General features: G+C 42.4%; 1 protein-coding gene across 8 annotated transcripts in view; it reads right to left on the bottom strand.

The window, feature by feature from the left end:
* The window catches only part of CRPPA (CDP-L-ribitol pyrophosphorylase A), a 180140-nt gene that overhangs the window by 128507 nt on the left and 25602 nt on the right, over nucleotides 1-26031 (bottom strand). For all 8 annotated transcript variants that reach the window (XM_037890592.2, XM_043541121.1, XM_037890588.2 and 5 more), the window contains exon 3: nucleotides 4697-4846. In XM_037890592.2, the coding sequence (XP_037746520.1) occupies nucleotides 4697-4846 (150 nt within the window). The remainder of the gene's footprint in view (nucleotides 1-4696; nucleotides 4847-26031) is intronic.

Here is a 26031-nt window from a genome sequence, read left to right as displayed (position 1 = left end):
GAAAATTTGTCCTCTCTGATTTTTAAATTGAAGGGTCTGAATCAGCCCCATCATTGTGGGAAGAGGTATAGTCATTCTCTGATCAACTGACTCCAACTGCTTCCCCTGAAGCCCTAGGTGCTGCTCGCATGTGAGCTGAGAGCGCTCTGAACAGTTGTCACTTCCTTGCTGCATGTCCGTTGGCTCCTTGCTGTATCACAGGAAAGGGATAAGAGAGAGTACTTCTGGTGCCAGTTTTCCTGTTGGACAGTAGGAACCTCAGGGAAAACAGGATAGGAGCTGACTGGCTCTGCCTAAGCCTGAGAAGTATCTATCCAAGGATGACTCTCCTCCCCAGAACAAGGCGGTAAAGGGGAAAGGGTGCAGAGGGAGAAGAATAGGACAGAAATATGGCCCAAAGCATTGGTTGTAACCTTTTGACCTTTTGGAAATATGTTTTGCCCAGAGACTCAAAAATTTGGACACTGCTGATATAGCTGTTTGTATTGTCATAATTTTTAAAAGAAATGTTTACATTATTTTCCCAGGAGACTAAGCAGTTCTTTTTCAATCATTTGCATTCCTCTAGTAAAAATGTGAAAGACTCAAATGTCTTCTCTCTTTGAGATGTGGGTGCAGACGTATATTCCACGACCCACCCTCCACCTGTCTGTATCGTAGTCTCTACTCTTGACATTCAGTGCAAAGGACCTGAAGGTGGGGGGCGGGTGGGTGGGATGTCGCTGCAGCCACTTTAAATAGCCACAGGAGGAGCTAAGGGCCATAGGGCACGAGCGGCGTCCCTACAGATACTGCTAAGCAAAAGTTTTCCAGTTTCAGTGAGCACTGGGCATGCACACATCTGAGTGGAATGCACCTCTGCAGCCATGTGAAGAAGAATAGCTCTTTTTTCAAAACACAAATTAAATATCTGAAACCATAGCCATCACACCTATAAATGTTCAATAGCCAGTCAAATTACTGTTTGTTGGCATTTCTAGTTATTTCTAGTTTATTTTGTTTCAAATATATTTATTCTTTTAGGGATTAGTGGGTTAGATCCAATCTCATTTAATATCTTCATTAATGATCTAGAAGGGCAAGTAAAACAGCCTACTAATGAGATTCACACGTTCCAAGTTAAGAGATGATACAAATACCTCTGTGGACAGAACGGTAATAGAAAACGGACATAGAGAAATGAGAGACATGAGCAAACACTAAAATGAGATCCTACTTGCAAAAATGTGATGTACAATATCAGATAAAAAAATAAAACAGCACACATATATTCAACTGGGAAACCTGGGGAACCAGTAAAGGTGAAAGTGGCCTTCAACTCGTCTCCAGTGTTATGTCATAAAGGTCACTATTGTGTTTTCTACACAGAGTAAGAGCATAGTCTAGTATGCAGATCACAGAAGAGCTGGACTCCATTCCCAGCTTTGCCATCTGACCTGCTGTCTGATCTTGGACAAGACATTTAACTTCTCTTTCTGTATCTGTAAAATGGTGAAATGATACCTACGTTTTTCATGAGATTTTTGTGAAGATTAGTTAAGGCTTGCAAAGCACTTTTAGCTATCTTCTTGCCATCTCCACCTCCAGTCATAGAATCAGGCCCCAGTATCATAGAATATCAGAGTTGGAAGAGAACACAGAATGTCATCTAGTCCAACCCCCTGCTCAAAGCAGGACCCAATTTTTGCCCCAGATCCCTAAATGGCCCCCTCAAGGATTGAACTCACAACCCTAGGTTTAGCAGGGCAATGTTCAAACCACTGAGCTACACAAAGCTCTTCAGGGCAGCAGCTATCTTTTTGTAATCTGTTTGTATAGTTCCTTGCACAAACAGGGCCCTGATCCTTGATTGGAGCCCTTAAGTGCTATTGCAGTACAAATAAATAACAACAACCACTACCACCTGCGACCAGAAATATTTAAGAAGTTTTAGTGAAGTGTATTCTTTTCCAGAGCTCCAAAGCATAGAGCATTTGTGCGTGTTGCACCATCCCTTCAGATGAACAGCATGTAGTCAATGCAATGGGTGTGGGGAAGGGATCATAGCCCTGGTTCCTCAATGCCCCCTTTTGGAGTTTTGCTCCTGCAAGGGGAGAGAAGTGCACACTCTAGGTGGGAGCATTCCCAGTACTCAGAGAAACACAGAGATTGCAAATATGGCTGGCCATTGAACAATGCAGTGGAGGGACAGCAACACTCCTTTACGCCCTTCCCAGCTCTCTAGTGTACCTGCACATGGGGTATCCACAACCTAACCCTAGAAAAACAGAGTACAATATTATACAGTATGTTTTGAGAAATAGTATATGACCATGTAATTAAAACCAGTCACAACAGATACTCATGGGGGGAGAGGGACATCTCCTGAATTTTGAGAGTTTACCAATGCAATGGTAACATCCTTTTCATGTAGATTTCATGTGGAAAAAATACTTTATTTCAGTGATTCCCAAACTTTTGTACTGGTGACCCCTTTCAAATAGAAAGCCTCTGAGTGCGACCCCCCTTATAAATTAAAAACACTTAGATTAACCATTATAGTTAACACCATGATAAATGCTGGATGCAAAGCAGGGTTTGGGGTGAAGGCTGACAGCTCGCGACCCCCCCATGTAATAACCTCATGACCCCCAAAGGGGTCCCGACCCCCAGTTTGAGAACCCCTGCTTTATTTCATTCATAGTAGATAAACAGGAGTGATGATATGGGGGTAAGCTTCAGCTAAGACTCAAAATACTTCATAGATTCATAGATATTAAGGTCAGAAGGGACCATTATGATCATCTAGTCTGACCTCCTGCACAATGCAGGCCGCAGAATCTCACCCACCCACTCCTGCGATAAACCTCTCACCTATGTCTGAGCTACTGAAGTCCTCAAATCGTGGTTTAAAGACTTCAAGGAGCAGAGAATCCTCCAGCAAGTGACCCGTGCCCCATGCTACAGAGGAAGGTGAAAAACCTCCAGGGCCTCTTCCAATCTGCCCTGGAGGAAAATTCCTTCCCGACCCCAAATATGGCGATCAGCTAAACCCTGAGCATATGGGCAAGATTCACCAGCCAGATACCCAGGAAAGAATTCTCCGTAGTAACTCAGATCCCACCCCATCTAACATCCCATCACAGGCCATTGGGCCTATTTACCATGAATAGTTAAAGATCAATTAATTGCCAAAATCATGTTATCCCATCATACCATCTCCTCCATAAACTTATCGAGTTTAATCTTAAAGCCAGATAGGTCTTTTGCCCCCACAACACAGGTTGTTATTCTTGCAAAAGATTTGTAACAGATTCTTCTTTTCAACCATGAGGTACCATGCTTTACACATTAGTAAACTGAAAGAATTCCTGCCAAGTGGCAAGTGAAGAAATCTCATGCTCCCAGGCACCAACCTTGGAGATCCCTGGATGATAGGCAACTCTCCACAAGTCGATGTGTGAAGAGGAAGTGAAGCCTGGAGATTAGAGTTTGGAGTGCTTCCAGTAAGCTCTGAGTGTAGGGTGAGGCAAATGAAAGAAAACATCACAGGGGATAATGGTGAAATAATTAAGGTTTCATTAGAATCTCCTGCTCCAAATTTTTCAGTTCAATCAAGATGGTGTTAATGTAATACAGTTAATTAATGGAAAGTTAAAACAGAGATTGTATTCACATATATATCATGATCAGTCATTAATCAATGTATCTAGTGAATCTAATAATTTACTATGATGCATGGAATATTTTATAGTTTCACATACATTAACTGATATTTGCAAAATTAATATCTTCCAATATTTTAGCATATCCCACTGTGCATTATTACACTACTCACACACAGGATTGCCTCCACAAAGTCCTGCCACTTACTCCACTGATTCATTAAGATACTTAACATATATCTAACTTTAAGCATGTTAGTCCACTAGCTTATGTACTTTGTTGAATCAAGACCTAAACTCTAAATCAATGGGAATCTTTCCAATGGACTCTGGATCAGGCCCTTAATCCTCGAGTAGGGGACTTCTTTGCTTGAGTCATCTTCACCCAGGAAGTGGAAGAGGTCAATGTGTCATGGGAAAAGAGGAGAATAAGGGACAAAGATTACCGCAAAGATAGAGAGAAAGTAAGAGGAAGTGTAATTGCTAATTTTCTGACTTTTGTGAGTTTTCTCGGTTACTGGAATCTTAATTCAAAGTCAGGCTTGTAGCATTAATTTTAACAGGTTTAATGATACATTAATGCACAAAGGAAGAGACATACATTGCTAAAATACATGAACAGCTAAATTCTCTCTGGTATAATTCCATTGACTATAATGGAATTACACCATCAGAGAATATGGTTCATAATATACAAAATACATATTTCATCACGTACCATTAGGCATAGATAATGATTTTCTTTGCCACCTAAAACCCAGGAATCACATTTGTATTTGGCAGTTTGATAACAGTATAAATGGAACAGATCATAAGAACTGTCATTAGTACGCAAATCATAGTAAAAAGTTATAAAATATTATTATAAAACATTGTCATTAGGAGACTACACTGAAATGATTTACATGCAATCTCATATAATCTGTGATAGATTTATAGACATTTCAACTATAATTTTCAGAAAAACCAAACAAGGTGACTTAGTTTCCTTTAACATACAGTACATTAAGGGGGAGAAGTGAGCTTCTATTTTGAAAAGCCCAGATTCTTACCTGATGATATGCTTGATAGATTATATCAAATAGGAAAGCCTGAGGCATTTCACTTGCTCTGTACCTGGAACGCTCTAGTGAATGGTCTAAGGAACCATCTGCAGAGGAAGCAACAACAGTAGAGACGAGAGGACGGATTGCTCCTGCTGCCTAGGGAACAAAAAAAATATCTTAAATATATACTTGGATGTTTATCTTAGCTAATTTCTTCACAGAGAACAAGCCAAAACAAATTTAATATATTAACCTCTATACACTATAGGGCCCAGTGCGGCCAGGGGTTAAGCTCTTCTTGAGACATACTGAGCATCCCCCATTCCCAGTGACTTCAGAGCAGAGCTGGTGCAGTTTTGCTCTGCAGAGGTGGAATAACCTATTATTGAAACAATAGTGATATTTGCCTTCATCTCCTTGACCTTCCATTACCAAAATCTGCTCTTGGTTATGCGAGAGTGTCTCTCTTTGACTTCAGCTGGAACCTCACCTGGCCATCTAATAGGAAAGTACAACACAAAGCAGGTTTTGAAAGATTTTTGTTTATTTTAGAAGAAATCAATTAATATTGCTGCTTTACCCTTCCTCCTCTAAACCACGTAATAATGAAGCAGGGAGGAGAAAGCAAGTATATAGTTAGATAAAATTCAGTAAGTTGAGCCTTTTATAAGTTATCATTAAGAAATTTACCTAGTACACAATTTTATGTGCATGGAAGGAAGACACATAATTGAGGTGAACCCCCGGTGCTTGAAGCCTGGTCCCTGTGCATAAGATTACAAGGGGCAGCTCAAGGGGAGGGGACCAGGGGATCCAAATGACTGAAAAAGGATCTGAACAACTTTCTTGTGTGAAGAGCTTCTCTTCTTCATGAGAACGGGGAAGACAGGGCCCACAAAATTCTGGCTGGAGTAAAAGAAAGCCTTTTTCTCATATCCCAGGGCAGAATATCATAGAATATCAGGGTTGGAAGGGACCTCAGGAGGTCATCAAAGCAGGACTGATCCCCAATTAAATCATCCCAGCCAGGGCTTTGTCAAGCCTGACCTTACAAACTTCTAAGGAAGGAGATTCCACCACCTCCCTAGGTAACGCATTCCAGTGTTTCACCACCCTCCTAGTGAAAAAGTTTTTCCTAATATCCAACCTAAACCTCCCCCACTGCAACTTGAGACCATTACTCCTTGCTCTGTCATCTGCTACCACTGAGAACAGTCTAGAGCCATCCTCTTTGGAACCCCCTTTCAGGTAGTTGAAAGCAGCTATCAAATCCCCCCTCATTCTCCTCTTCCGCAGATTCAACAATCCCAGTTCCCTCAGCCTCTCCTCATAAGTCATGTGTTCCAGTCTCCTAATCATTTTTGTTGCCCTCCGCTGGATTCTTTCCAATTTTTCCACATCCTTCTTGTAGTGTGGGGCCCAAAACTGGACACAGTACTCCAGATGAGGCCTCACCAGTGTTGAATAGAGTGGAACGATCACATCCCTCGATCTGCTGGCAATGCCCCTACTTATACATCCCAAAATATCATTGGCCTTCTTGGCAACAAGGGCACACTGTTGACTCATATCCAGCTTCTCGTCCACTGTAACCCCTAGGTCCTTTTCTGCAGAACTGCTGCCGAGCCATTCAGACCCTAGTCTGTAGTGGTGCATTGGATTCTTCCATCCCAAGTGCAGGACTCTGCGTTTGTCCTTGTTGAACCTCATCAGATTTCTTTTGGCCCAATCCTCCAATTTGTTTAGGGCCCTCTGTATCTTATCCCTACCCTCCAGCGTATCTACCTCTCCTCCCAGTTTAGTGTCATCTGCAAACTTGCTGAGGGTGCAATCCACACCATCCTCCAGATCATTTATGAAGATATTGAACAAAACTGGCCCCAGGACCGACCCTTGGGGCACTCCACTTGATACCAGCTGCCAACTAGACATGGAGCCATTGATCACTACCTGTTGAGCCCGACGGAACTAGCCAGCTTTCTATCCACCTTATAGTCCATTCATCCAGCCCATACTACTTTAACTTGCTGGCAAGAATACTGTGGGAGACAGTGTCAAAAGCTTTGCTAAAGTCAAGGAACAACACGTCCACTGCTTTCCCTTCATCCACAGAGCCAGTTATCTCGTCATAGAAGGCAATTAGATTAGTCAGGCATGACTTGCCCTTGGTGAATCCACGCTGACTGTTCCTGATCACTTTCCTCTCCTCTAAGTGCTTCAGAATTGATTCCTTGAGGACCTGCTCCATGATTTTTCCAGGGAGTGAGGTGAGGCTGACTGGCCTGTACTTCCCAGGATCCTCCTTCTTCCCTTTTTTAAAGATGGGCACTACATTAGCCTTTTTCCAGTCATCCGGGACTTCCCCCGATCACCATGAGTTTTCAAAGATAATGGCTAATGGCTCTGCAATCACATCCGCCAACTCCTTTAGCACTCTCGGATGCAATGCATCCGGCCCCATGGACTTGTGCATGTCCAGCTTTTCTTAATAGTCCCGAACCACTTCTTTCTCCACAGAGGGCTGATCACCTCCTCCCTATGCTGTGCTGCCCAGTGCAGTAGTCTGGGAGCTGACCTTGTTCGTGAAGACAGAGGCAAAAAAGCATTGAGTACATTAGCTTTTTCCACATCCTCTGTCACTAGGTTGCCTCCCTCATTCAGGAAGGGGCCCACACTTTCCTTGACTTTCTTCTTGTTGCTAACATACCTGAAGAAACCCTTCTTGTTACTCTTAACATCTCTTGCTAGCTGCAACTTCAGGTGTGATTTGGCCTTCCTGATTTCACTCCTGCATGCCCGAGCAATATTTTTATACTCATCCCTGGTCATTTGTCCAATCTTCCACTTCTTGTAAGCTTCTTTTTTGCATTTAAGATCAGCAAGGATTTCACTGTTAAGCCAAGCTGGTCGCCTGCCATATTTACTATTCTTTCTACACATCGGGATGGTTTGTCCCTGTAACCTCAATAAGGATTCTTTAAAATACAGCCAGCTGTCCTGGACTCCTTTCCCCCTCATGTTATTCTCCCAGGGGATCTTGCCCATCAGTTCCCTGAGGGAGTCGAAGTCTGCTTTTCTGAAGTCCAGGGTCCGTATTCTGCTGCTTTCCTTTCTTCCTTGTGTCAGGATCCTGAACTCGACCATCTCATGGTCACTGCCTCCCAGGTTCCCATCCACTTTTGCTTCCCCTACTAATTCTTCCCGGTTTGTGAGCAGCAGGTCAAGAAGAGCTCTGCCCCTAGTTGGTTCCTCCAGCACTTGCACCAGGAAATTGTCCCCTACATTTTCCAAAAACTTCCTGGATTGTGTGTACACCACTGTATTGCTCTCCCAGCAGATATCAGGGTGATTGAAGTCTCCCATGAGAACCAGGGCGTGCGATCTAGTAACTTCTGCGACTTGCCGGAAGAAAGCCTTGTCCACCTTATCCCCCTGGTCCGATGGCCTATAGTAGACTCCCACCACGACATCACCCTTGTTGCTCACACTTCTAAACTTAATCCAGAGACGCTCAGGTTTTTCTGCAGTTTCATACTTGAGCTCTGAGCAGTCATACTGCTCTCTTACATACAGTGCAACTCCTCCACCTTTTCTGCCCTGCCTGTCCTTCCTGAACAGCTTATATCCATCCATGACAGTACTCCAGTCATGTGAGTTATCCCACCAAATCTCTGTTATTCCAATCACATCATAATTCCTTGACTTTGCCAGGACTTCCAGTTCTCCCTGCTTGTTTCCCAGGCTTCGTGCATTTGTGTATAGGCACTTGAGATAACCCGCTGATCGCCCCTCTTTCTCAGTATGAGGCAGAAGCCCTCCCCTCTCACGCGCTCCTGCTCGTGCTTCCTCCCGGTATCCCACTTCCCCACTTACCTCAGGGCTTTGGTCTCCTTCCTCCGGTGAACCTAGTTTAAAGCCCTCCTCACTAGGTTAGCCAGCCTGCTTGCGAAGATGCTCTTCCCTCTCTTCGTTAGGTGGAGCCCGTCTCTGCCTAGCACTCCTCCTTGTTGGAACACCCATCCCATGATCAAAGAATCCAAAGCCTTCTCTCCGACACCACCTGCATAGCCATTCGTTGATTTCCACGATTCGACGGTCTCTACCCAGGCCTTTTCCTTCCACGGGGAGGATGGACGAGAACATCACTTGCGCCTCAGACTCCTTTATCCTTCTTCCCAGAGCCACGTAGTCTGCAGTGATCCACTCAAGGTCATTCTTGGCAGTATCATTGGTGCCCACGTGGAGAAGCAGGAAGGGGTAGCGATCCGAGGGCTTGATGAGTCTCGGCAATCTCTCCGTCACATCGCGAATCTTAGCTCCTGGCAAGCAGCAGACTTCTTGGTTTTCCCGGTCGGGGCGGCAGATAGATGACTCACTCCCCCTGAGGAGAGAGTCCCCGATCACCACCACCTGCTTCCTTCTCTTGGGAGCAGTGGTCATGGAACCCCCAACCCTAGGACAGTGCATCTCATGCCTTCCAATCGGCGGAGTCTCCTTCTGCTCCCTTCCCTCAGACGTATCATCTGGTCCACTCTCCGCATTAGTACCTGTGGAGAGAACATGAAAACGGTTACTTACCTGTATATGTGTTGCTGGTACATGGACGTTCCCCTTTTCTCTTCTGGAGGTCACATGATGCCAAATTTCTTCACCGTCCTCCTGTCCCCGATGTGCAGCCTGCTCTGAATCTTCAGAACCTTGTGCCCGTAGAAGCATATCCTAACGTCTGTCCAGGAAATCTTCAGTTTCTCTTATGCAACGCAGGGTCGATACCTGTTGCTCCAGACCTTGAACCTTCTCTTCCAATATGGAGACCAGCTTCTACTTTGTACAGACAAAGTCGCTTCTCTCCTGTCACCAATGGGGGCTGTGGGAAGGGCAGCCAGCACGTCCCTGGGCCCGCGCCGCTTCCTGCAGCCCCCATTGGCCTGGAGCAGTGAACCGCGGCCAGTGGGAGCCGCAATCGGCTGAACCTGCGGACGCGGCAGGTAGACAAACTGGTCCGGCCCGCCGGGGGGCTTTCCCTGAACAAGCGGCAGACCAGCTTTGAGAACCACCGGACTAGATGATCTATGGCACTGGGTCTTTTCCATCTCTAATTTCTGATTCTAGGGTGCTGGATCGTTATTCCTATATCCCAGCTTCTGGACTTTTGGATAATGTTATATGCTTTGTCATGTTTTAATTGGCCACATACAAAAAAAATTTATAAAATTCAAACCCACAACTTTTCCATAATTAGTTACGTCTATTTAAATGTCTAATACAAGTTTTTCTGAAACAGTAATACCAGAAAAAAACATTTTGTCAAATAAGATTTCCCAGGCTTATGCAATATTATGTTATAATCTCTTTATCAATCATGCAAGATTACATTCTAACCATAGGAACATAGGACTAGAAGGGACCTCATGGGTCACTGAATCCAATCTCCTGCTAGTGCAGGCAACCCCATCGTACAATGCTGTTCATAAACGTATCAAGCTCTATCCTGACCAGTTAGGCAGATGCCCCCACTACTCCTATTGGAAGGCCATTCCAGAACCTTACTCCTCTGAGGCTAGAAATTTTGTTCTAACTTCCAGTCTATATTTGTTCGTGGCCAGTTTGTGCCAACAGTGTCCATTACCTTAAATATCTTCTTCTCTTCCTCCTTATCCTCCCAAAGTATTTATAGAGAGCAATCACATCCCCTCTCAGCTTTCATTTTGCTAGGCTAAACAAGCCAAGCTTTTTTAGTTTGCTCTCATAAAATAGGCTCTCCATTTCCCTGATCATCCAAGCAGCTCTTCTATATACCTGCTCCATTTGAATTCATTTTTCTTGAACATGGGTGACCAGGATTATACACAGTATTCCAGACCAGGTCTTACCAGTGCTTTGGACAATGGGATTAATTCTTCCCTATCTCAACTGGAAATACCTTGACTAACACATCCTGGGATTGCATTTGCCTTCAGCGTCATTACAAAACCAGACCAATGTAATGCAATGTGGTTTACATAATCAGATCTCATAAATCAGACACATATTGAAAAAAAGACAATTGCTCAAGAAATTAAAACTATATTCTTAAAAGCACTTTGAAACACTATTTTAACAACTGTTTTGTACACAGTATAAATTCATATTTAGTGTCTGTATCTGACAGTCTTATTTGTTGATTCTAAAACCAAAAAATACCAATATGATCATGTAGTCTGATCTCCTGAATAGCAGAAGCCAAAAAACTTCTCCAAAATAATTCAACAGTGAACCACATCTACCATGGTATTTGCTAAGTACCTAAGTGGAACTGCTGTAGGTGGACAGGTTAATGGATTCAAATTATTTTCACTCAGCTACAGAGCCAAATATTATTCCCCACAAGGAATTTTCAAGTTCTTGTGTGGATACAAATTGCTCAGATCTAGATTGCCTCCATATCAGCAAGGAAAAAAACATGAATTTCAGCTGGCATTGCTCACTGCAGTTCTAGAAGCTCTCAAGTAATGTGAACTGGACTCATATTCTTCCTGGCTGAAGATCAGTTAAGAAGCACTGGTCTGCACTTTGTGGAGACCATCAACACTTACCTTCAGAAGGACAGGCTGTCTGCTACCCTTAAGAAATCCATTATAAAGTTTCTGCTCAGGATGACTGTCTCGAGGCTAACAGCCTTGCTAATTATAAATATGTCTATCCCCTCTTTTTGGGGAAAGATGGTGAAGAAGGTTGCAGTGGGTCAATTGAACAAGTGTCTTGACCCCAGCCCATTGGATTTCAGATCTGAGTACATTCCAGTATATCAGCTGCAATGGTAGAGTTGGTTTGGAGATGGAAGACGATAATGGAGTCTTATATGTCTGTCAATTGCTTACAATATTATTAATCAAAATGTATTGTGGGCATATTTTTGATCCCTAAAAGGGTTTGGTGGAGTCACTCAAAGCTCTTTTCTTTTTCTTTGCCAGAGATCTTAGAGGTAGTTTGGGCAATTGCTCATCTGCTTCAAGAGTTCTTTCATGTGCTTCATCCTGCTTCACACAGACAAGAAACTAATAGGAGGGGCTGTAAAAGATATACTGAGGACACCCAGCTCACATCTTTATCTTGTCTCTGACCCAGATGGTGCAGTCGAGCAATTCATCCCAACAGTTGACTCAAACTGGGGCATGTTTAAGTCTTAGTCTATGCAAAATTGACGTAGTGTTAGTAGACAGAACAAAAGCAACTAGAAGTGCTGACAGAAACCATATCAGCACCTCTGATTTGCTACTTTGGTTACCAATTTGTGGGTATTTGGCCTGGCTGCTTAGGCAGTAGGTTTGGCCAAGAGCACTTTAAATAAATAAGTACATAAATAATGGTCTTGGTGAAAATAGTGTGACCTTTACTTTCAGGGGGGAACCTGGATACAGTTTCCCAAGTCTTTTTAGTAGTCTAAAGTTGTAGCCATAAATAGGCAGCCACTAGGTTTAAAATGGAGAGGGATCTTGTGCCAGCATGCTTTCTGTGCAGGGTCATTAACTCAAACTCATAATCACCTTGGATCCAACAGAGCCTGAATTTGTTAACCTTTAGAACACTATGCAACCCTGATCTACATTCTTGGGCTTTTAATGAAGGCAGGGTTTGAGTTTTGAGGTGGTTAGTTATACACATTATTATTAGTCAAGTACTATTTTCTAGTGGAATTGACTTGTATGGGAAGTTTGCTTGATTTTCTTTAGCTTTTATTCTTTGTTTTTTATGTATTTAAAATATTTGTTAAAGTGCTTAGAATTACCAGGGGCAGGCACTTGAAAATAATCTAAATAAATAGATGTCCTGGTTTCACACAAGTATTGTTAAAAGAAAAGGAGTACTTGTGGCACCTTAGAGACTAACCAATTTATTTGAGCATAAGCTTTCGTGAGCTACAGCTCACGTCATCGGATGAAGTGAGCTGTAACTCACGAAAGCTTATGCTCAAATAAATTGGTTAGTCTCTAAGGTGCCACAAGTACTCCTTTTCTTTTTGCGAATACAGACTAACACGGCTGTTACTCTGAAACAAGTATTGTTGTTCCTTTACATTAATTAGGTACCACTAAGAAGTTTTTCTTGGGTCAAATCATTAGTAAAAAAAAAAAAAAAAAAATGAAGCCTGTCCCTTTAATTTCTCTTAGATCCAACAGTTCACTTGGAATAGTTCTAAATGTGCAGAGCACCTGCAATTTTCACTGACTTCAGAGGGAGCGAGTACTCAGTCTCTCTCAGCATCAAGCTCTATTTGTCTTCATAACAGTGCATCTGCTGACTAAACAAAAGATCAATCTGTCTTTGGGTACTTCTATCATTAATAGGCTCATACCCATAACTCATTTAAAATTTGCACTAATTCAAAACATTTATGGTCAAACCTTAAGGTCCGTATTCAGTATTTACTTGGGAGTCTGAGTGAAAACAGAAGACATTAGCACATCTACAATATTCAAAAATACAATGATGATTTAAGGGAGGGTAGGGAAGGATATGTACATCACATAGTCCAATGTAAACAAGGTACTACTGTAAGTATTCTCACTGATTCACACTACCTCCTTCCATGAAACTACCACACAGGATCTGTCTCATTTTAATGTTGTTATACTGCAAGCTGGAGCAGCTGATCGTTTAGATATGCGTATTCAACAAATAAATAATTACATGCATGGATTTCATATTATCTTGAAATGTTATTCAATTCATGCACCAAATTAACATAGGGTTCAGGTGAGTGTACCATAAAGTCTTCCATCTTCCTACCATCAATTTCAAACCGTGGGCCTCAATCTTTGGCCAACCCCAGGCTTACGTAGTTCTGCAGTCATATCAACGTTCAGTACAGGCAATATTTTGGATACATTTGTTTTTCTGGGATCTCATCTCCCAGCAAACACATAGTTCTGCCAAGCTATCCTTCTCCAGATTTCCCCCAGTATTTGCACAATGTTTCTAAGCTTCCTTTCTTATTTCAAGCAGCATGAGTGGAATACTGATCATATTCCACAAGAGCTACATGCTAGAGCCTGAAAGAACATAACATTAGCCCAATCAGTTTAAAACATCAAAACTTGAAGCAAATACAAGGCTTTTGCTCTCCTGAGCAATAATGATAACACCATATACTAAGAAAGTGAAACAAAAGGAAGGAAAGGAATATGTGACACAATACAAAATAACTTATATTTTTATAAAATATACATATTGAAAAGCCATATATTATTTTTTAAAAGAATTAATCTACACCTAATAGCCTAGTCTGCTTACCTGTATGAGTAACTACTTTAAGTAAGGTTTCAGAGTATCAGCCGTGTTAGTCTGTATTCGCAAAAAGAAAAGGAGTACTTGTGGCACCTTAGAGACTAACAAATTTGTTAGTCTCTAAGGTGCCACAAGTACTCCTTTTCTTTTTACTTTAAATAAGTATTCATTTATTTATTTGGATGTATACTACGAAAAAAAATTAAAAAAGAGAAAGAGAGAGAGAGAGAGAGAGAGAGAGAGAGAGAGAGAGAGATCAGCCATCCATCCCAGCCTGCGGGTGCCCTCAGCACTCTTTACACATTAAACACAGATTCCCAGACATAGTTGGTCTCAGAAAAATATACCCTAGTCACAGCAAGTTATCAAAAAAAAAAAAAAATCCTCCCCCCCCAAAAAAAACCCCACAACATCCAAACCGCCAGAGTCCCCTCTACTACCCTGCCTCACAAATCTGTCTCTTCCTCATAGCCAGAGTAAAAATGGAACCTTTCAGCACATCCTGAAGCTTAACTACTTTGAGTGATATGAACCAAGGAAGGAGTGAATTCCAAAGGCACAAAAGCCCAAACAGAAGACACCAACTGCCAGCCCCAGAATAAAGAATTTTGGGGGCAAGGTGCACAATGCTTTAAAGAGGGTGCCCCCCACACCATCTTTAAAGCATTTCAGACCCATATATATCCCACCCCACACAGACCTCCAAATGCCCCTCCACCCCACATATACCTCAAAAACTCTCCACCACCCCCAATTATCCTGACAGCCCACACACACAATCCAGCACCCGGACATACACCCTGCTCACCGCAGCCCACAACACCTCAACCCCACTGGCCACAGCCCTGCAAATCCCCCAGTCAACCTGAACATCCTGGTCCGCAACCCCACCACCTCCTATGCCCCCCCAGCTCTCACAATTCACCCTGCAACCCCCAACACCACATTCTCCCCCAGCCCCTCAACTCCCCCCCCCCAATACTCCCCACTCACCTCATAGCCCAACAACAACTTTCCCCAGTCCCCCTCCCCGCCACGAGGACCTTCCTAGCCACTCACTGGCAACCTGCCCTCCCCACCTACCCCAGCTCAGCTCAGTTCTTCACTCCCATTCTGGGCTAGGGTGGCTCCTTCCAATCCTGGCTGCCCACCTCCACTTTATCCTATCGCCTGCCCTGCACTCACATGGCTCTACGTCGCTCAGGTTTGGCTCATCTGCCCCTCCATCATAATAGAGGGGCTGCTGGGCCAAATCTGAGTGAATGGTATTACAACCTGGTGCTAGGGGTTGCAGCACCACTCAGGTTTTATTTGGTTTTTTTGCCAGTGGTCAGAGGTCCTCCTGAGATGGGGGCCCTGTGCAAGTGCATTGAGTGCACACAGTTTAATCCAAGCCTGACAGCTGCAGCAGCTTGACCTCAGAAGAGAGGCAGTATGTTAGGCCCTGATCCTGCAAGCGGACCATAGATGCCCATGCAGAGTCCCACTGAAGTCCACCTGTACAAATCAGATTGTTGTATTGGGGCCTTAGATGGGTGGCTCACGGGCCATTTAGGCCCATTAGTTTGCAGCATCAGACCCTAAAGTGAGGACTCTTCTGATTCTCTATTCTGACACCTCTTCTCTCCCTTTTTTCTGCTAGCAATTGTTTTCACTCTACTACCTAGCTTCATATATCCTCAGGTTTCAGAGTAACAGCCGTGTTAGTCTGTATTCATAAAAAGAAAAGGAGTATAGAATCATAGAATCATAGAATATCAGGGTTGGAAGGGACCCCAGAAGGTCATCTAGTCCAACCCCCTGCTCAAAGCAGGACCAAGTCCCAGTTAAATCATCCCAGCCAGGGCTTTGTCAAGCCTGACCTTAAAAACCTCTAAGGAAGGAGATTCTACCACCTCCCTAGGCAACGCATTCCAGTGTTTCACCACCCTCTTAGTGAAAAAGTTTTTCCTAATATCCAATCTAAACCTCCCCCATTGCAACTTGAGACCATTACTGCTCGTTCTGTCATCTGCTACCATTGAGAACAGTCTAGAGCCATCCTCTTTGGAACCCCCTTTCAGGTAGTTGAAAGCAGCTATCAAATCCCCCCTCATTCTTCTCTTCTGCAGACTAAACAACCCCAGCTCCCTCAGCCTCTCCTCATAAGTCATGTGCTCTAGACCCCTAATCATTTTTGTTGCCCTTCGCTGGACTCTTTCCAATTTATCCACATCCTTCTTGTAGTGTGGGGCCCAAAACTGGACACAGTACTCCAGATGAGGCCTCACCAGTGTCGAATAGAGGGGAACGATCACGTCCCTCGATCTGCTCGCTATGCCCCTACTTATACATCCCAAAATGCCATTGGCCTTCTTGGCAACAAGGGCACACTGCTGACTCATATCCAGCTTCTCGTCTACTGTCACCCCTAGGTCCTTTTCCGCAGAACTGCTGCCTAGCCATTCGGTCCCTAGTCTGTAGCGGTGCATTGGATTCTTCCATCCTAAGTGCAGGACCCTGCACTTATCCTTATTGAACCTCATCAGATTTCTTTTGGCCCAATCCTCCAATTTGTCTAGGTCCTTCTGTATCCTATCCCTCCCCTCCAGCGTATCTACCACTCCTCCCAGTTTAGTAGCTATGCATCCGATGAAGTGAGCTGTAGCTCACGAAAGCTCATGCTCAAATAAACTGGTTAGTCTCTAAGGTGCCACAAGTACTCCTTTTCTTTTTTCATATATCCTAGCACTCATTCTCCTTCCACCTTGAATCTCCCTCAGCTAGATCTACCAACCCAAAGCATAGCATATATATATTTTAATCATGTTTTAATAGGCTCTTCAATCTACCAGAGAAAGTATAACATGATTCAATGGCCAGAAGCTGAAGCTTGACAAATTCAGACTAGAAATAAAGTGCACATTTTTAACAGTGAAAGTAGTTAACCTTTGGAACAAATTTACCAAGGGTTGCGGTAGATTCTTCATCACTCATAATTTTAAAATCCAGATTGGATGTTTTGACAAAAGATCTACTCTAGGAATTATTTTGGAGAAGTTCTATGGCCTGTGTTATACGGAAGATCAAACTATGTGCTTTCTGGCCTTGGAATCCATAAATCTATGTTAAAAGATGAGTTTCAGATTTTTAATACACAGAGTAGGTCTGATGTCAGATTCATGTATACCATGGTTATGAATGACAATTTAACAGTAGGAAAACTTTAACCATCTCTACATTTCTTAGTGTTAACATATCTTAATATTAACATTTTTATCAGAACATGCTGATTTCTTTAATCAGAGAGTTATTCTCTGCTCTGACAAGTGCTGCAGCATGGAAACAGAGTTCTGAAAATTTTGCATTACATTGCCTTAAAAAGAAATAAAATTTCTGTCTTCATACATACGGACCCAGAATTTAGAAGTATATTTAAATCACTTAAAATGAGATTAATCTCTTTGAAGCTTTATACTGAAATCAGTTGGGACAGTCAGACACCATAAGACAAATAAATTCATGGTGCAATGTCATTGAAGTCAATGGAATTGTGCTGAGGGTGAATTTGGCCCAGTATGTCCACTAAGCTTAAAAAAGCTTCATTTAGTAGAAATGCAAGTGACTTTATTTTTGTCTTCAATGAATATAAGAGTCACATAAAAGTGCTGTTCAAACAAACAGCTCAAACTAATAACATACATGAATGTAGACATGCTAGATATATATCCAACAATTTACAAAGCTGTGGTGGAATTTTTGATTAGGTGAAAGATTATTTGCAAATTATCAAATACTTCTGTCTCTTTGGGAGTTAGCCTAAATTAGCTCTGGATATGAGCCAGACGAAACTGCTCAAAATCACTGTGATTAATTTCTTCTTAACCTAATCTATCAAACTGTTTCCACATGTTAATACATGGAAAATATTCTTTTACACAAATCAAATGACTTGCAATGGTGGGCATTCACAGCTACATACACTTTCAAAAACAGAAATGAAAGCAATACCTGTGGATCTATGCATGACACAGGTAAAAACATGCACGTCTATTCAGACATCTGCACTCAAGCTAATTATATCTGTAGTAATCAACATGCTTCAGCCACATACAGTAATTACTATTCCAGTTAGAAAGGCTATCTTCAGTGAATGACTGCTTACTCCAAACTTATAGAATAGCACCTTCAAAGCTAAACCAACCACTGGTAATTATGAGATTAAAATATTTCACATATTTAATGGAATATTCCTTTTAAACCTTCTGCGTTTGTGAACCTGAAATGGAGAATGTATTAATGAAACAGAGTCCTATAACTAGCTTTGGAAGAACTCCTCTAATCACTTTATTACATACAGCTGGTTTACAGTAATTTAAGATATCGGGTCTCACTGTATCATTTTTTATGCTTCTTTCTTATTTAGCCCTTTTTCTTAAAAGCACTTTCCCCAAATTCTATCCAGTTGTTATTAAGGGTAACATCCTACTTCATCTGCAGACTCAAGACCATGTGCTAGCAGAAATGGCACGGTTCCACAGCAGAAAAGTAGAAGAGCATGATTTCGGGAACCCTACTAAAAAGATCCTTGCTCTTGTGCCATTGCAGCTCCAGGTACCCCAGTGTACAGGTGAGGTTAGGGAATATGGTTCGGGTAGAAGATATGACTGCACAAACTCTCCCAGCCATTCTCCTCCTTGAAGTGCACCCGCTCCTGGGGCTGCAGAAGCTGGTATGGAACAGACGATTAGAGCTGTGCAAATAACTGACTTTTTGGTTTGCTGGGAGTTCCAAATTTTTCTAATTGTTTCAGGTCAAACTAAACATTTCATTCAATCCAAAATTAAATGTTTCACTTCAGTTTCAAGCATTTAACTTTTTCAGTTTTTTAAATAAAACTGAAGACATTTTTTGAAATAGTCATTTTGAATTAAAAAATTCTAAACATTTTGTTTCAAAAACATCAAAATGAAACATTCTGACTTTTTCCTGGAAATTATTTTTGCTCCCTCCCTTTTCCTTCAGACATGAACAATTCAATGAAACCAACACAAATTAGCAACACACTTCAGTTTTGCTAAATCTGCATTTTTAGTCAAAAAGCGTTGGCTGAAAAGTTTTGCCCTGCTCTAAATATTCGTTTCCCTGCAGAGAAGTCTAATGCCATGCTCGGTTAAGGATTTGACCGAGAGGAGCCACAAGCTTCATTTTTATTTTAAAAACAGAAGAAAAATATCTTAATTACCTTCTGTTAAATCTGCAAGTTTCTAACTGAAACTTATTTTGAGAATGTAGAGCAGAATATCAATTATTCACGTTAATGACTGGAGGACCCACTGTTAATTTCAGAATTTGATGAAACAGTGTGGCATGTCCAATTCTAATTTTACTTGATGTATGTGTACTGACCACTTTTATCTATTAATCTGGAACCCAGGGACCAGACTATTAGAAAAACTGGCATGAAACTGGGTTTGAAACATTGAGTGTGCTCCGAGAAAGACACTAAACATACTCTTTAGTCAGACACAGAGAGGGTCCATTAGAATATGTGCAAGGAGTTCTGAACGATAGGGAACGATTTGTATGTTAAAATTTACTTAATTTCCTTAAGGTCTGTTTACCCAGCTGGGTAAGGACAATGGTGGAACTCACTGAAACTGGACATATGTGAATCTTAAACCAACATCAGGAAGGAAGTTATAATTGTGTTTATTCCTAACTGCAGAAGAGGGCTGTTTAATCAGAAACTTAATATACACTCTGATCCAATACTAACCAGCTGACACCAGGCTGTATATTGAATGGACTTTAAAAAGACAGGATGGCTTAAAGAAATGTAATATAAATTTATGACACCATAACTCTTCTAATGAGGTAACCTTTATCACTGCATTACATTGAATTGAGTAATTGAGGAAAGGACACTTAGAGCAAGAGATGTCAGAACCCACATTAGTTCTGAAAAGCTGGGAATAGAGAAGACTCTAGCAGAAACTGCTGATCCTTAATTGAGGTCATCTGGGTTTCCTTAGCTTTCTTCTTGTACATAGTTATATATTAAAGTCACAAGAATAAAAACTAACATTTCTTTTTATCTCTCTCTGTAAAATGCCAGTAAATACCACTATGATTTATTCTAAAATACACTGGATTCTGAATGTTTAATCGGAGAAAAGTACTAATAAGGGTGTGAAAATGGGGGTGCCGGGGATCTGTCTGTACAACTTATAAATTCTGCTTGATATTATGAAATTGTTACTATGAAAATTGCTATAACTTAATAACCTATGGTAAATGTGGAATCCACCATTGCTGGCAGGACTGCAGCAGGTACACATCAGGCTGAGGACAATGGGGAATACTTAACTTTAACAATTGTGCTTTGACCTGACAATAGCTATGCTAAGGGAGTTGAGCACTTTAGGGTGTCTCTCTGAGAGTCCATTTATAACCTTTGGCTTTGGTCATCTGACTCTTTGTTAATGCTATCCATTCCTCCTCCTGTCTTAAGGGTGAGCTGGGGAGGAATCAGAAGGCTAACACTTTTGGGCGTAGTTCTCGGAGATGGTGTGTTTAAGCTACTGGGGGAGCAGGAGGAGCAGAGGTAGGGTTGACAACCCGCCGGGACTGGCCTGGAGTCTCCCGGAATCACCACTGATCTCCCGGTGACCGTTGAAAGCAATCCAGGAGATTTTAATAGGATATTTAAAGAAAATGACATTACATCAAGTTGGGGGGAAAAATCTCCCGGAATAGCTTCAGTCACAGCTGGCAACCCTAGGCAGAGGGGGAAGTGTCAGCATTTTTCAAGGGCTGGGCAGGAGACTGCATGGCTGCAGCTGTCAGTACAAGATGCTGCATGGGGGATCTGCACCCAGAGAGTGTACCTAGGGATCCTAAAACAGGGACAGTAAGTAGGCTCTGTTCAGATGCCAGAGGCTTAAAAACCAGGGATTCAATGACTGGATCACGTCACTGCAGTCTGGTGAGCTGCATCTGTGACAAAGGGTTTTCACAGAAAATGGAAATCTGCGTTCAAAAAAGGCAGTGAAAGGAGAGAGTGAGTGCGAGCGAGTGAGTGCGCGTGTGTGTCAAAACCATGGAAAGGCTGCAATTTTTCAAATGAGCAGCATCCAAAGAGGGGCTGAGGATACCAGTGCAGACAAAGGAGGATCAAACAACCAAAGGGAATGATATGGCTGGAATGCTAAATATCACCTAGTAATTTGGGCATTTTCTGTCTTTCATGTTATTCTTCCAAGTGAGTTGATGGTGCATGGCAATTAGCACAAAATCTCATTTTAGAAGACATCAGAAAACCCCCTCAAAAAGCCATTTCATAAACAGGGATCCCTGCCCTACCGTGGAGTGTTCTCTTTTCTCTTGGGAACAGCTTTCTACTCTTATTGTTTCACATCTTCAGATCTGTTCTTGACCCAGTCTTGCACCTGTTTGCAGTTTAGAAAAGAAGCACCTGTTTGAAAATAGTTTCCAAAAGCCCAGATTCTATAAAATAGGGGAAGAACAGAAGCACTTCTTCATTTCCATAAAATTCTGAGTTTCCTACCTTATCATGTTTCAGAGTAGCAGCCGTGTTAGTCTGTATTCACAAAAAGTAAAGGAGTACTGGTGGCACCTTAGAGACTTACCAATTTATTTGAGCATGAGCTTTCCTGAGCTACAGCTCACTTCATCGGATGCATTCAGTGGAAAATACAGTGAGGACATTTATATACACACAGAACATGAAAAAATGGGTGTTATCATACACACTGTAAGGAGATGTCTGTCTCTCCAGTTTGACTCCCATCCTAAACAAGGGCTTGAAACAGAAGGGGGTCTAATGCTTTTAAGCAGCTCTATGAATCAGCTGTGTTTTTGCCTTCTGAAGTCTCACAGCCTCTTCTCATACCCTTTGGTCTTCTTGTCTCTGCTCTTTGTAGATTCTCACTGCCTTTCTCCTCTCTGGCTTTTTTCCCCTAAAATGCTGCATCAACACGCACTGTGTGAGTTCAGTGCGCACACTCTATGCACATGGAACTGGAGAGACCTCCTTCATCAGGCCTACACTAATTCCTACTCACATCTCCCCTACATAGACTACCTTATTTATGGGAGACCCAAGTATAAAAACCAAAGAAAGACTTGATTCTACACACTAATACTGTACATGAAATCTATTGGCTTGACTTTCAGGAAATGACCTACTCCTCATTGTTGTACGAACACAGCAACTCATTTTTATGAGACAGAATGAGATGCAATGCAGATCAGAAGGCAAGTTCACGCCCTAAAGCTGATAAACTCTTGAACAATGGAGTTGCACCTGTTGATAAAATGACAAACTTCAAAGAAACTTTCAGCTGGTCCCTGGAGCCTCCTTTAATGGTTCCAGAAGGAGCCATAAACCTGCCATTCCACAAGACAGAATACAGCAGAAGAATTTACAAATCATTTTATTGTCCTTGTTCCACTCACTAAACACACACTGTATCCAGAAGTATAGTCAAGCTATCATGAGCTACTATTTAAAGTGGTCACCATCACAAACTAAATAACTGACAGCAATTATTACACATGGGTATGATCAATGCTGCCACACAGGGGTATAAGACCCCACTATGTCCCTGCATGGCCTCCCCACTGGGGAGAAGAGTAAGGAGGGGCTGTGCAACACAGTATTTCCCCAGCCACACAACAGGAAGTGGAAGAGTAAGGGCATAGCCTTGACTCCATCCCTCAAATGCTCTGGCAAGCCCAAATGAGCCAACTCTGTGAAATAGTAATCTCCTACTGATATGGACAGCTTATTACCTTCAGGAGCAAAGGGGCAGCAAGAAAGGAACCAAGCCATATGCACAGAACACATGCCTAAGCGCAGGGATTGGACAATTTACCTGAAACCACTATTCCAAAGGCTAAGCCTACTAGTCAGGAGTGAAAACTCTCTCTGAGGCCACTCCACTTTTTGCTAAAGGCCACATTCCCTTCAATTTAAAGGAATAAAACTGTTTTGTGTTTTTATTTTGGGGTGGGGCGCAGGACGATAGGGGATTGGATTGTAACATACTGTTCATCTACTTTCCATTTAATAAATGTTAAAAGGATGTAACTTCCTTCTAAGGCTGACTGAATAGCAGGAAAAAAAGTCAAAAACATTGGTCAACAATTTTTCCACTGACCATCTGAGAAGTTACTTGCTGAGTAGTATTTTACCAGCTATGTCAATAAAAAAAAATTGATTCATGAGGCATATAAATTGTCAAATGGCATCAGGCTCCAAGGAGTTAGTGGAGAGAAGCTATGGCGCTGTGTATTTCCCCAGTACAAAGCAGTGAAGCTCCTCTCCTATGCACATGTGAAGTTCCACAAGGGGAGAAAAGGAGGAGGTGGCTTCACAGCAATTTAGGAGGTGCTCAGAAGCATTGCTCCTCTCCTGCAGGACATCAAGAGCTGCAAGGAAGAATCTCTTTGCACCTTGGGCCTGACAGAAAACCAGCTAAGGCTAATTAAAAAGAACAGGAGTACTTCTGGCACCTTAGAGACTAACAAATTTATTAGAGCATAAGCTTTCATGGGCTACAGCCCACTTGATCGGATGCATAGAATGGAACATAATAAGAAGATAAATATATATACATACAGAGAAGGTGGAAGTTGCCATACAAACTGTAAGCGGCTAATTAATTAAGATGAACTATTATCAGCAGGAGAAAAAAAATTTTGTAGTGATAATCAAGATAGCCCATTTAGACAGTTGACACGAAGGTGTGAGGATACTTAACATAGGAAAATATAATCAAGATGTGTAATGACCCAGCCACTCCCAGTCTCTATTCAAACCCAAGTTAATGGTATCTAGTTTGCATATTAATTCAAGCTCAGCAGTTTCTCGTTGGAGACTGTTTTTGAAGCTTTTCTGTTGCAAAATTGCCACCCTTAAATCTTTTACTGAGTGGCCAGAGAGGTTGAAGAATACGCAAAAGAATAAATGGACACAAATCTGACATCAGTAATCGTAACATTCAAAAACCGGTAGGAGAACACTTCAACCTGGTAGTGGCTGGGTCATTACACACATGGGATCTGATCGCTGTACAGGGAGAGGAATCCGTGCTATCAGAACTACGTTCCAGTTTTCAAAATGCCAAAACATTTGTCAAAATCTCCCAGGGCATGAAGGACAGAGGCCATAACAGGGACCCGAAGCAGTGCCGCGTGAAACTTAAGGAGCTGAGGCAAGCCTACCAGAAAACCAGAGAGGCAAACGGCCACTCCGGGTCAGAGCCCCAAACATGCTGCTTCCATGATGAGCTGCATGCCATTTTAGGGGGTTCAGCCACCACTACCCCAGCCGTGTTGTTTGACTCCTTCAATGGAGATGGAGGCAACACGGAAGCAGGTTTTGGGGACTAGGAAGATGATGATGATGAAGTTGTAGATAGCTCACAGCAAGCAAGCGGAGAAACCGGTTTTCCCGACAGCCAGGAACTGTTTCTCACCCTGGACCTGAAGCCAGTACCCCCCGAACCCATCCAAGGCTGCCTCCCAGACCCGCCAGGCGGAGTAGGGACCTCTGGTGAGTGTACCTTTTAAAATAAAAGGAGTAGCTCACGAAAGCTTATGCTCAAATAAATTGGTTAGTCTCTAAGGTGCCACAAGTACTCCTTTTCTTTTTGCGAATACAGACTAATACGGCTGTTACTCTGAAACCTTTTAAAATACTATACATGGTTTAAAAGCAAGCACATTCAATGACTAATTTGCCCTAGCATTTGCAGTTCTCCTGGATCTACTCCCAAAGCCTTTGCAAAAGATTTCTGGGGAGGGCAGCCTTATTCCGTCCACCATGGTAGGAGACTTTACCACTCCAGGCCAGTAGCATGTACTCGGGAATCATTGTAGAACAAAGCATTGCAGTGTATGTTTGCTGGCATTCAAACAACATCCATTCTTTATCTCTCTGTGTTATCCTCAGGAGAGTGATATCATTCATGGTCACCTGGTTGAAACAGGGTGCTTTTCTTAAGGGGACTTTCAGAGGTGCCCGTTCCTGCTGGACTGTTTGCCTGTGGCTGAACAGAAGTGTTCCCCGCTGTTAGCCACGGAGAAGGGGGAGGAGGGAGGGGCTAGACACGTGGTGGGGGGAGGCAAAATGCGACCTTGGAACAAAAGCACATGTGCTATGTATGTAATGTTAACAGCACGGTTTACCGTAAAAGAGTGTACCCATTGTTCTATAAAATGTGTCTTTTTAAATACCGCTATCCCTTTTTTTTTTCCTCCACCAGCTGCATGTGTTTCAAGGATCACAGGATCTTCTCCTTCCCAGAGGCTAGTGAAGATTAGAAGGCGAAAAAAACGCACTCGTGATGAAATGTTCTCTGAGCTCATGCTGTCCTCCCACAGTGACAGAGCACAGATGAATGCGTGGAGGCAGACAATGTCAGAGTGCAGGAAAGCACAAAATGACTGGGAGGAGAGGTGGCAGGCTGAGGAGAGTAAGTGGCGGGCTGAAGAGAGGGCTGAAGCCAACTTCTATAAATTCTACCTAATTTCATAGTGTAGACATACCCTAACACAGCTGCTACACTGAAACCTGAGGTTAATTAAGAGTCTTTACACTGATTTCAGTAAGCTTTGGAAGCCCTTACAATGTATGCAGTAGAAGTTCCCACAGACTTGGGCTCCTTGAGTAATGTGTGAGTAGGCGCCCTACATGAATACTATCTAATAAGGTACTGGGATCCAACTTTCTCCGCTGCCTATGTATAAAGCAACAATTGTCACCAAGCATTTTATTAAGCATATAATTTTTCCCCAAATCCTAGTTTCTTCAGTGCATCACAGTGGCCACTGCTGAAAATTCATCCCTCAGCATACATTTTTCCTTCAGTTGATTCAATTTGTTCTCTGACAAATTCATCTTATCTTCAGACTCTTGCTAATTACGAACATAAGGATTTTTCTTTGAAGCCTATTGAAAACTACAGTTATTCATTAAATTAATTAGAGAGTCCACCTTCCAATTCTGAGAATGAAGCTTCTACTTTGACAGGTTTCAGAGTAGCAGCTGTGTTAGTCTGTATTTT

The sequence above is a fragment of the Chelonia mydas genome, chromosome 2 (genome assembly GCF_015237465.2).
Source record: "Chelonia mydas isolate rCheMyd1 chromosome 2, rCheMyd1.pri.v2, whole genome shotgun sequence".
NCBI lineage: Eukaryota > Metazoa > Chordata > Testudines > Cheloniidae > Chelonia > Chelonia mydas.
The sequence above is the reverse complement of the archived record's forward strand: the minus strand, read 5'-3'. Positions and strand labels throughout refer to the sequence as shown.